The sequence below is a fragment of the Pelophylax lessonae genome, assembly GCF_965119305.1.
Source record: "Pelophylax lessonae genome assembly, chromosome: 1".
In the NCBI taxonomy this organism is placed as follows: Eukaryota; Metazoa; Chordata; class Amphibia; order Anura; family Ranidae; genus Pelophylax; species Pelophylax lessonae.
Genome location: NC_138768.1, coordinates 374324231 through 374337501, shown reverse-complemented (window position 1 = coordinate 374337501; position 13271 = coordinate 374324231). Strand labels below are relative to the sequence as shown.

General features: G+C 42.6%; 1 protein-coding gene across 1 annotated transcript in view; it reads right to left on the bottom strand.

Annotated features, from left to right (window-relative positions):
• Positions 1-13271, bottom strand: part of KANK1 (KN motif and ankyrin repeat domains 1) — a 322774-nt gene that overhangs the window by 50690 nt on the left and 258813 nt on the right. The window contains exon 3 of the mRNA XM_082242991.1: positions 7388-10000. Within this exon, the coding sequence (XP_082099117.1) occupies positions 7388-10000 (2613 nt within the window). The remainder of the gene's footprint in view (positions 1-7387; positions 10001-13271) is intronic.

Sequence of the window (13271 nt, the reverse complement as noted above, 5' to 3'; positions counted from 1 at the left end):
TAGACAGTGTTCAAGTCAAGTTCAAGTCCATGCAAGAGATCCATGCCAATAGCCAGTTTAGCTTAAAGTGGTATTAAACGCAAAACCAAGAATGGAATATATTGCAGCTTACCAATCAGATGCAGAAGTTGTATTAGGTTTCTTTTTTTTAGGCATTCCCCTCCATTTTCACCTGGTGATCTGGCCAGTAACACACCTCCTGTATTAAGAGTGCCCCCCACTCTGGATGAATGAGAACAGGGGGCACAACAGACAGCTGCATTGACAGCCCCATATATATGTAGTAGTATTTTTAAATACACTAGCAAATTGAAGTCAAATTTTAGTTCACACTTTAGTAGTGACAGCAAACCGTTTTGTTCCTTTGGGATAAAGAGTTTATGTCAGCGTTAAATGGTTTGTCTCATCCCTGTATTTGATACAATCCAAACCAACAGAAAATAGAAGAAATAAAGCCTAAAAAGAAAACCAATGCAGGCATCATAACTAAGAATTGGTAAGCTGCAACATAATAAATGTTTGCTTTTGAATTTAACCACTTGCCTTCTGTGCACTTAAACACCCTTCCCATCCAGGCCAATTTTCAGCTTTCAGCGCTGTCACACTTTGACTGACAATTGCGCGGTCATGCTACACTGTACCCATATGAAATTTTTATCATTTTTTTCACACAAATAGAGCTTTCTTTTGGTGGTATTTAATAATCTCTGGGATTTTTATTTTTTACAAAAAAAAAAAGAATAAAGACAAAAAATTTTGAAAAAAAAAAAAAGTTTTTCTTATTTTCTGCGAGTAAATTTTGAAAATAAATTTTTCTCCTTCACTGATGTGCGCTGATGAGGCGGCACTGATGGGCACTGATGAGGTGGCACTGATGGGCACTGATGAGGTGGCACTGATGGGCACTGATGAGGTGGCACTTATGGGCACTGATGAGGAGGTACCAATATGCCGCACTGATGAGCACTGATAGGCGGCACTGATAGGCGGCACTGAGAGGTGGCACTGAGAGGTGGCACGCTGGGCACTGAGAGGCGGCACTGCTGGGCACTGAGAGGCGCCACTGACGGGCATCACTGATGGGCACTGAGAGGCGGCACTGATGGGCACTGGCGGATGGCACTGATGGACACTGACGGGTGGCACTGATGAGCACTGATGGGCGGCACTGATGAGCACTGGTGGGCAGCACCATCAGTGCCCACACTCAGTGCCCATAGTGCTGCCAGTCAGTGCTCATCGGTGCCTAGATGAGCAGGCACTGATGGGCACTGACTGGCAGCACTATGGGCACTGATTGTGGGCACTGATGGGGGACACTGATGGCGGGCACTGTGGGCACTGTTGGGGGCAATGTGTGTATGTTTTTTTACCTTGCAGTAATCAGGGCACTGGTGATCAGTGCCCTGATTACATGTCTCTGTGTCCCCAGCGCTGTGAGGCTCCCCCTCCTTCCTCACACTGCAGGCTCCGTGTGAGGAAGGAGCGCTGGCGATGAGAGATGATCTCATATGTTTACATATGAGATCATCTCTCATTGGATGGTCCGATCACGTGGTGAATGGCCGCTGTGATTGGCCATTCACCACGATCTGTGATCGGCCGTGTCCAAGGGACACGGCCGACACAGATTCTCCCCGATGCGCGCTCGCGGGAGCGCGCAGGGAGCCTGCTTCTGGGAGGCCGTTTAAAAACGGCCTCCCGAAAATTCGAGTCCGCGCTGCAGCCGTATATAGGCTGTAGCGCAGATGGGATGTAGTTAAGGGCTCTTTCACACGGCCGCTCCTATTTTTTTGCGGATGATTTGCGGACATAATGTAAGTCTATGGCATTGCGGATGTCAGCGGAATACCATCCGCTGACATCCGATTTGTCTCCTTTCAGTTCTATTCCGTTTTTTGGAACGGAACAGAACCCTATTTTTCCTCCGTTCAAAAAACGGAAAGGAAGGAAAATCGGATGTCAGCGGTGTCATCCGCTGACATCCGCAATCCCCATAGACTTACATTATGTCCGCATATCATCCGCAAACGGATGGGATGATATGCGGACATACGGAGCGGATGACACAAATGTCATCCGCTCCGTGAAAAAAAAAAAAAAAAGTCCCGCAGCGGAGCTCTCACACGGAGCGGCCGTGTGAAAGAGCCCTAATACATAATTATGTATTAGTTGATTATCAACACTACCCTGCAGGATATACACTAAAAACACAACCCCCCTTATAGGCACACATCCACACCAGGATCTCGCTGCACTCCAAGGGGACTCAGGTGGGAATGCGGACTCCATCTGCTGTCTCCAGTCCTGCAAGGTACACCTAGGTTTTTTCATGTTTTCTCAGAAGCAACTATGTAACAATCAATATTGTAAAAATAATGTAAAATGTTTTTTTTTATTTTTGTTTTCAACGTTATATTTCAATTTCACTAATGCAATAATTGTTCACTTTTTAGAATAATATGTGGTGATACCTTGACAAAGGCAAAAAAATTCCTACAGCCGAAACGCGTCGGAAACCGTCTGTTTTGACTCAAATCCCCTCCGGATGTCTCCACAGTTCAAACAACGGAATCACCTATTAGACTCAAGTATAAGTTGGAACTAGCTGCACCGACCGCCACTGCAATTTCTATGTATTTTTTCCATATATGCTGAATATACTGCATTGTTTGTACCAAACTTGTAAAATAAATATAATTGTTTTAATATATGATTTTGCCTACACAATCCCATTTTTTGGCTTGAGGAACCAACACAACATTGTTTGAATTTAATACTGCTTTAACCAGGTTCTGCTTCCAGTACAATTTTTGAAATGGTAAAAATGCCTTAACAGACAGTTCTACTATTAATAGCCTGGAAAATGCCTAAATACAAGCATAGCCAGTATGTTTTTTTTTTTTGTTTTTTTTAACCCACACTAGATGTATCAAACCAATGAGTAGACTAGTTCTGGTGACCTGGGGGTCCCCAAAGAATTCTATTAATTGGCTCTCACTTTCTGTTTGGCTGTTTGTCTGTTTGGCTATAGGACAGGAAGTGAAGGGAAATCTCCGCAATGAGACCCAGATTGCGAAAAAAATCTGACAAGTGTTATAACCCTCCCTTATTCTATCCAAAATTTAAAAAAAAGTTTTTTTCTATAGTTCTACTTTAAGGATTTAGAGAAGACCTGTAAAGAACAGTGGGCCAAATCCCTCCAGAGATGTGTGCAAACCTGGTAACCAACTACAAAAACAAGGGTTTCTCCACCAAGTACGAAGTCATGTTTTGCTTGGGGATCAAATATTTATTTTATTGACTGAACTGCAACTCAATGTATAACATTTATCATGTGTTTTTTTTCTGGATTTTTGGTTTATATTCTGTCTCTATCATTTAAAATTCACCTATGATAAAAAATGATAGGCTATTCATTAATTTGTAAGTGGGCAAACTTACAAAATCTGCAGGGGATCAAATAATTATTTTCCCCACTGTATGTTCACCTTCAGTAGGAAAAGAATATACCCTAATGCCCTTATGTTGGCATTATGTAAGCTTATGCCAGCAAGTGTGCTCCAGCAGCCATTTAAACCACAGTTAGATACGACCACCCACACTGGTCTCCGTAAATCATCCTGGAAGCAATGCTTTAAATAATACAGAAAGAATTATGTTGATGTCACCACTGATGTTTCAAGGAAATCCCCCTTTTACATACTTTTGAAAAATAAAAATCTATGCCATTCAAAGAGGATAGCATATCGGTCTTGGAATTCTCCATTACATGTGATTACATGTCTAGATAAAAGTAGTGCAATGTATAGGTGTATTTTTAAAAAGATGGGAGTTATTCTAAGAAAAATGGTTGAGTCGTAAAAAGGGACTTCATTAAAGGGAACCTGTCATAAAAGAACTATTGCAGCTGTCACTGCTGTTCTTCTGAAAGTGTTAATAGCGTGACAGTCTAAAGCAGGGTTTCTCAACCAGGGTTCCTCCTGAGGTCACTAGGGGTTCCTTGAGCAATGGCAATTTCTGCTTCTCAGAGAAGTTCCCAATGACATCATTGTTCCTTTTAGCTATCTGTAAGGAGGTAATTCTTCCCAATGATGACAAGAGTAAGGAGCATTCTTCCCACTGACTGTCACACTAATGTGTCACGATTTGTAGATTAATAATTTTTAGCAGGGGTTCCCCGAGACCAGAAATATATTTCAAGGGTTCCTCCGTGTTGAAATGGTTGAGAAAGGCTGGTCTAAAGCTTTAATATTTTGAGTCACTGACCCAGAACAAGCAAGCAACAAGTCAAAAGCCAAGTTAGGGCTCTTTCACACGGGCGCTCCGTATGTCTGTATTTCATCCCATTTTTTTGCGGATGAAAAACGGACATAATGCATGTCAATGGGATTGCGGATGTCAGCGGATGACCATGTGCTGACATCCGATTTTCGTCCTTTCAGTTCTGTTCCGTTTTTTGGAATGGAACAGAACCCTATTTTTCTTCAGTTTAAAAAATGAACTGATGCAAAATCGGATGTCAGCGGTGTCATCCGCTGACATCCGCAATCCCCATAGACATGCATTATGTCCGTATATCATCCGCAAACGGATGGGATGATATGCGGACATACGGAGCGGAGTGTCCGTGAAAAAAAAAAAAGTGCCGCAGCGGAATAAAAAAAAAAAAAAATCGGAGCAGCCGTGTGAAAGAGCCCTTCGAATTTTTTTATACTTGTAAGTCAGTGACCTAGAGAGCACTGAAGGGTTAATCATGATAATGGGGCAACTGGCATTTTTAGATTAACGGACCCCAGTAATGTTAAATTCATACTGGTTTACTGCATTCTACACCCTAAAGTTTGTGTTTGCACTGCTTCGCTGAATATAGCCACATGTGTAGCTTCTCCTCTGTTATTAGGCTCTACTCACACTATGCCGGTGGAACATGTGTACGTGTTTTGGTGTGTAGCATTTAGGGCAGCCCATTCCCTTTAGTGGGCTGCCCTATGCACAAAAATCACACAAAAGGAATGTAAACACCGTAAATCCCACCACAGCAAAATGCATGGTTGTTTGTTTATATACATGCGATTTTGCACACACATTAGCTAGGTTCACTGGGGTTAAGAATTAAGAATGAAAGAATTAATGGCACCACTGCACGCCTGCAAAAGGGATGCGTGTTTTTTGCACTGCAGGAATGCGCATAGTTTTGCATCTCACAAATGTTAACCTAGCTTAACAGTCTGTTCAATGGAATGTAAAAAAATCCAAACTTTTAAAAACAATGTGGCAAGTGCAAAGCAAAGAGTGTAGTTAGTAGCAGTAATAGTTGTTATGTTTGTTTTGAATAATGCCTTCCTAAGAGCCGGGTCACACTGGGGCGACTTGTCAGGCGACCTGGTCGCCTGACAAGTCGCGGTATGTCGCGGTCCATTGAGTAGCACAGGACCCGTTCTAATAGGAGCAACACAAGTCGCTCCGACTTAGAAAAAGGGTCCTGAGCTACTTTGGGGCGACCTGGAGCGACCTGCATTGACTTCAATGATATGAAGTCCGTGCATGCCGCTCCGAGGTCGCGGTGCGAGCTGCGCACCGCGACTTCACAGGTCGCCCGGCAAAGTCGGGTCGCGCCTATGTGAACCGGCTCTTAAACCGGCCATAGATGGTTCAAATCCCAGCCGGTTCAGCAGGGACTGGCTGAAATTTGAACCATGTATCCGTAGGCTGAATGTACCCAAGTTGATTGATCAACTTGGGTACAACTAGCCTGTCGGATTTTACATCTGATTATTGTTAGTGGCTATTATAGCTGCTAGCAGTAATCACAGTTTTCTTCCCCTGCGCCCCCCCTGGGGAAAAAACAATGGTTCTGCAGGAGGGATTCCTTCCCCCATCACCACATACTATGTCGATGGGGGAATAGAGCAATGGTGGTGGCAGGAATAAAAATCGATCCGTCTATGGCCGGCTTAAGCTTCACTTTCCACGTGTATTGTACTCTAATCTGTAACTTCGACACACTTCGTGCTACTAGGAAATTGTACTCTAGCCAGCTTTTGTTGTGCTAAATATCAAAAGGATAAAATGCCAGGGATAAACTCTGCCTTGAATATCAGAAATCAAATGCAACATGCCCAGAAAACAACATTTGTATTAGGCTCCATGTACACGGGACGCTGGAAATGGCCGTTTAGGAGCAGTTGGGCGTTTTTTTCAGAAGCCCCTGAACCCATCTACATTTTATCTTATCTGTCCATGTACACCAGGTCGTTTACAGTCATTTGCAGGCAGTTGCGTTCAGGGACTGTTTTTAGAACGCAATTATTTGCGTTCGAACGTGTGTTTCCCGGCGTTTCAAACGCACAAACGCGTCCGAACGCGTCTGAACGGGTCCGAACGCGTCTGAACGCGATGACCCGCGTTTAGCGTTCGCGTTTTTCCATTTTAAAGGGGAATAATTTTTTTGACCTCTAGGAACGCTTCTAAACGCAAACGCCCGCAAACGCTGCTAAACGCCCGCTAAAAGCGGGTACAAACGCGACCGAACGGACGTTTTAAACGTCCTAAAAATTCCAGCATTCAAAGGGACTTTTAACAACGTCCCATGTACATGGAGCCTTAAAGCTTCTTATAAAACACATACTGTTTTTCCATAAAAAGAAGAAATGATATCCTATTACGGAAATTTCAAGGATATTCTATTACTGTAACCGCACCAAGAGCAGCAGTCTGATTGCAGGATGATATAAACTATTTTAGAGATTTTGTACAACAGATAATTACTAGCTGGAAAACTTTGGCCAATTCACCCTCGTTAACAGTTGTGCCATGAGATGATATAGCAGTTTTTACAGGTAAGAAAAAAAATATTGCAATTGGAGTGAAAGATTTTAAAACTACTCAACTAAAGAAAAAGCAGTGTCCAAAATCTGTCACTACATCCCAGTTCTTCCTGAATAACAATCACCTATTTGTAGCAAGTGCATATGAAGAAATGAAAACACTATGCAGAGCAGATGGGCCAATACTGCTTCTTTTACAAATCTGTTCTATAAAAGTGTTTACCTACGAGTGTTATCCCTGTAAGGACACAGAAGGGAAGATTTACTAAAACTGGAGCACTTAGAATCTAGTCCAGCTGTGCATCCTAGCCAATCAGCTTCTAACTTCAGCTTATCCAATTAAGCTTTGACAATAAAACCTGGAAGCTGAATGGTTTCTATGCAGAGCTGCACCAAATTTTGCACTCTATAATTGTAGTAAAAAAACCCTAAGTTCTTAAAGAAACAATTACAATTTTCTGTATCAAACTGTGGTTGCACGTACAATGTACACCAAAAGTTTTCACATGACTTGACTAAGTTATACCATAAACTGAATGATCATTTAGAAACCTTACCTGATAAGGAGTCCATCCCCACTGATTTCTGTATTCCTGAGGTCTGTAGTTCTTCATTGCTGCCGTACTTCATTACAGAGTTTATAGATGAGATAGTATTGATGAGTTGGGAATTAAGAGAGCCTATCTGCGAATAAGGCTCTCCAAAAGTTTCAGCCAGTTCGGTGTAATTCTCAGCAAGAAGCATTTGCTGTTCTTGTAGCAACTTTTGCACACGTTCAATGTAATGGTCAATAGCAGGAGATTCAGTCTTTGATGCATTGGTCTTCTCTGAAGTAATTTCTTGTCCCTCATTAGGTTCATCACCAACCACTATATTTCCTACGTCAACGGAAAGGGGAACGGCCTCACTAGGACCACAGGCTATGCTACGCACCTTAACACCAATCAAGAAGTTATCCAATATATTTATCTGCCCGATTCCAAAATCTTTGGTCTTACGAACTGAAGATAGATTTTCAGAGTCAGATGTGCATACTCCAATAGAACGTGTTTTTGGTATAACGTTGACATCCTTTACTTTACCATCTCCTATGGCTACAGAACGCATTTCCACAGTTTCTGTATTTGTTTGTTTACTGTACATGCTGATGGCTGTATTTGTGCTTGTATCTGCAAGACTTGGCACATGTGTGTTGGTGGACTGGCTTGCTAGCATTAGTTCAGTGTTTGTTTGCTGGTCAGCAGTCCAAGGAGAAGCTGTTACGGCAGAATCTACTTTGGTTACAAGCTCTGTATTGACCCCACGTGACAAATAATCCAACAATGGTTTAACTGTAACATCCACTGAACAATCGCCACATCCAATAGATTGCACATCTTTAGTGGTTGCTTTGTTATGACCTTGCTTGTCTGCATCTTCTAATGCGTAGAGTTCCCCATCACAGATCATTGGATCCATGCCAACGCTTTTGTCACACATTCCCAGTGCCAACCCCACACCCCTGTCGTATGTGTCAACTCGAGTTTTTACAATCCAGTGATTCATTGGGAAGTCAGGGCCGGCAGCGGTACTCTGGAGGGTAGGCTGACATGAAATCCCAATGCTGTTCATCTCCATGAAGTTACCTACACAAGAGTCAACCACATCTAAATATTCTCCGTTGCTTTGGTCACTCATTTCTACTACTGCTTCAACCATCCTGTTGCAAGTCAAGGGCTGTGCCATCACTGCTTTATCAACTTTTTGCCTTAAGCCTGCTGCCCTTATCTCCAATTTAAGTTTAGTCATCTCCATTTCATAGGTGGTTTCCCTCAAGTCTGTTTCAAGTCTGTAAATTTTATCTTTAAGTGCTTCAATGGTTTGCTGTTGAAGTTCAACTTCTCTTTCAGCATCAGTAGACACCCCAAGCAATTCCTCTGTGACCCCAACTCCAGTGCTTCTTACGTCTATTTCAGTACCTACCGATGCATCTCTGCTCAGATTTGCAGACCTATAGAACATCACTACATCATTCATATTTTCATCCGCCCCAACAGCAACAGAACGGCAACATTTTTCTTTAGCTTCAAAACTGCTGTCTTGGATCTTTTTCTCCAATGCCTGCATTTCAGCAGTTAGCTGTCTAAACTCTTTTAGGGTCTGTGTATTTTGTTCCTGAGTTTCTGTGTCATCATCAGAATCTATATGTAATTCCCCACCAGGTTTAACCGGTGTACGAGAGGTTTCAAAGCCAGCAGCATTACCCGCACTGTAAGATCTCTTTCGGAAACCTGTAGTATCCTTCTGGCTGCTAACCTTTTGGCTCTTAATTTCAGACATAAGCTGCCTTTTCTCTTCCTGTAACACTGAAATTTTTACCTGAAGTATAGGGATAGTTTTTACTTGCTCCTCTAGCTCTTTAAGGCGCCTAAGTGCTGTAGCCATCTGCTCCCTGATATGCTGGAGATGCATAGGACTCACATTAGTCACTGGTGTTGTAACTCCAGAACTTAGAGGGCTGTGACGGATAGAACTCCCTAAAGAGGAAGCAAAGAAGGCACTATAATCACTAGTGGCTTGGTGGCCATTTGGAAGCTGTTGAGCAATTGTGCTGTGTCCAGTTGACCCAGGGAATGATGATAGTGACCCCGTAGAGCCCATACCTCCAAAACTTGCTAGCCTTGGCCTACGAACATCATTGATGGATGAAGCTACCTGCATGGTGACTTTCTCTTGCTCTAGCCTTCTACGTGTCTCCATCAAAGTTTTTGTAACATGAAAATTGTGTTTGGGAAGCTGAGGTGAAGGAGGCGGCAATGGTTTATCCTCAGGGATGGCTAAACAATTTGGAGATGCTTCTTGAGAGTAAGGGGATTTAACAGACCCAGTAACTGTATGTCGTCTGCCAATCACAAAAGGGGATTGTTTGTTTTCATCACTGTTGGAAGATGAAATAGAATCTGAAGAAGGCCATCCAGCTCCCTGGCAGGACTCTACCCTGCCTTCTTGAAAATTAGGGATCAACTTGCGTTTCTTTGCAATGGCAACCTTCTTTAAAGTGTTACCCCTCTGTATGTCCTCCACATACTTAAGGAAATCCAGGTCTATCTGGTATCCATAAGGTGTTTCCACAAAATAGGCAGATTTAGGATCTTTTTCGTCTTCACCATTTGAAGCACTTTCCTCTTTTCCTGCAAATAAAGGGAGAACATTTAGATCTAGCTTTTCAACCACACTTAACAAATATCTGTCTAATATGGTAAAAAGGTATTATGCAGTTGAAGGCTGAACCTGGATGACATTTGAGGGAGGAAAAAATACATTCCTACAGGTTAAGAATGTCTGCTTGGAGCATTTTCAAGTACACGTGGAGCTTTTTATATGTGAACTAGATTTCAAGTACCTTTAGGAAATTCATGACAATACACTAAAAATATTATGCCTTTCAGTGATCCACAGCACCTGCACATATGTGCAGAAAATGGCAAATATGTCTGTAATGCGTTGTGGTTTACATGAACTTTATCTATAATGTGAAGCACAGAAAACCAAACATGTCCTAAAGCTTCAGTCATATGTATTTCTAATATTGTACAACTATTAACAAAATATGTAGTCATTGACTTTGTTTTCTACATATAGAAGAGAAACTGAGTACCATAAAAACAACTTTATTATGTACCATTAAAAATCTATTACACAACACTAAAAATTACTCTCTGCCTGAGGCTGGATTCATGTGAACGGAGTTTGTTTTTAAGATATTTATCAAGAGTCCTCTCTTTGGAATATATGTGCCTTGTCTACTTTGACTACCATGCTGTGTTTATGGTGATTTACGCACATTGGGTCTGGATGGTTCCCAATTGGGACGTTGGTCCTTCTAATTTCTTACTCATTTGCACCTCTATAGGCAACATACACATGCCAGTCTACCCTACTGACTGAAATCACTCTATTAACGATTATGAGTGAGTTCCAGTGTAATGATTTTGTCACACATGCTCCTGAAGAAGAACTCCCGAAACTCATCAAGTTCACATGTGAACTGTCATCGGGATCTTTGCATATTGTGAACCCCTATGTGGAGAGTAATTTTAATGTTCAAGGCAAAGATTAAAGCCGGCCACTCAAAAACTCCTTTTAATGTTCTTTATTGGCTACATCATGTAAAACAAGATCAATGTGAACACGTTTCAGCTATTACAGCCTTTCTCATAGCATGCTATGAGGAAGGCTGTAATAGCCGAAACACATTCGCATTGATCCTGTGTTACATGAGGTAGCCAATAGGGCTGCACGATATTGGGAAAAAAAGAACATTGCGATATTTTGTTTTCAACTATATATATCGCGATATTTCTCTGGGTGGAATGCAGAAGACGGATTAGGCAGAGTCGGGACTCACAGTTGTGGTAGGAGGTAGAAGAACACAGCCCGACATTACATCTGTCCCACACGTTCCCTCTGCCGCCCTGGAGCTAGTTCTCTTGACCGAGCGGTGAGCGCGGCACAGCGAACCAATCACGTGAGTAGCGGCATAGGGAACCAATCAGGTGTGCAGGCACGCGTGATTGGTTAGCTGTGCAGCTGCTCACTGCGCGCTGCTCACCGCTGAACGTGTGGGACGGCTGCCAGCACTGTGAGTCCCCCTCCTCCCCCCGAGTCCCGACTTCTCCCTGCCTCCCTGCCTAATGGTCAATATCGTGTCTTCGGCGATATGAATATCGCCCACACCCGCAGAACGATAGTCGATATCACATCGACTATCGTTCAGCCCTAGTAGCCAATAAAGAACTTTGAAAGGATTTATTGAGTGGCTGGCTTTAATGTTTGCTTTGAATGTTTACTAGGGGAGTTGGACCCCCCCAGTCAGAGCACCAAATCTCAGCAAGCTCTTTTACTATTGGAGCGGTTGAGCTTGGGTATTTTCTAATGATGTGTAATAGATTTTTATGGTACTCAGTTTCTCTTCAATATGTCAACACAAAGTCCATGAGTACATATTTTGATCATAGTTGTACATGGTCTGCTGGGATGTGGACATATAGCATAATAGTCTGGGGTTTTCTCCCGCTATAAGGTATTTCTAATATTAGATCTTGTGTATGTATATACCACCAGACAAAATGTAGGCCTTTTAGCATGGGTGAACAGACAGTCAGTGATGTACACAAAAGTAAGCAGATATGCAACCTTATGTCAAACCGGAAAAGGATCAGGAACTGCAGTGTTTCTATAATAAAAAGAAACTTTCAAAGTTTTAGGTCTCAAGCTGTGGTTAACTCTTGCTCAAAGGATACAGTCGCTGTCATCTTGCCGACTTCAAGAACCAAAATGCAAACCGTTGTTTCCCAGGAAGCCATGCTTTCACCTTTTTGTTTCTCTGAAGACTTTAAGGTCATCAGCTTATCCTTTAAAGATCAAAACCAACCTTTTAAATACAGAATACGTCTGATTGCCAAACCCTTGCCCTCCAGCCATATCTTTTCTATTGCTAAGAGTCTTCAGACCACCATGGCACACAGACAAGCTGGAAATATGTAGACAGACCTGTTCCCAGCTCTGTCTGAAATTCCACAGCTGAAAGAGAAACTGGTGGAGCTCACATAACAAGGAAGGCAGATCTGTGCCCTGCACACTGAAGCTGCCAATATGTAGATCTTTATACATGAAGCACACAAGCTAGCAAAAGGAGGCTGCATTCACGGCTATGCCTAAAACGCTAAAACAGAAGGTGATCAGATATTATGAAATGCATGCTGTAACAGAACCTAACACATATAGACAAAGGTAGAGTCACTGTAAGACTTACTTGTTGTTTCCAACAGATGTCGGCAGTCCCTGTGCTCTCATGCTGACACTGGCTGTCATAGCCTGTTCTACACCAGCCCACTACCTCCAGTGCTGCCTTTCAACCTTTTTTTTCCTCCTTTGCCGCATAAGGAAATATTCCACATTAGCACAACCTTAACTAAACAGGGCTGACATTTTCCTAGGACAGCCCTTCACCGATGACTCTGGCTGGACAGTGTCTCCTTCTAGCAGCCCGTGAAAGCCTCAGCTGTTCTGTGCACAGAGTCGCACACTACACACTGCAAAGCCACATCCTGGCTCTTAAAGGTGCAGTCACTTGTGAAACCTTAATGAACTTTGACAGCCACATGTGCCCTTAGTGTGAAGCTCCCATTCTCTCTTAAAGGAAAAACACATGCCAAATCTGGAAAGTTATTTATATTTTGTGAAGTGGGCTCTCAGCTTACGATTGTATCTCTCCTTCATATGCTCTTGGTACCTGACACCTGTATAAACAAGGCTTTATCTAAAGGCAGCCTCTAACATATCAGGAAGACTTGTGGTGGTGTTGTTGTTGTTATAGAACTAGTGAAGCAGGCGTGCGGATTAAACAAAAATACCCTTTTCCAGCGCTTCGGCTGATGCCGTATACCAAGACAGGCCTAA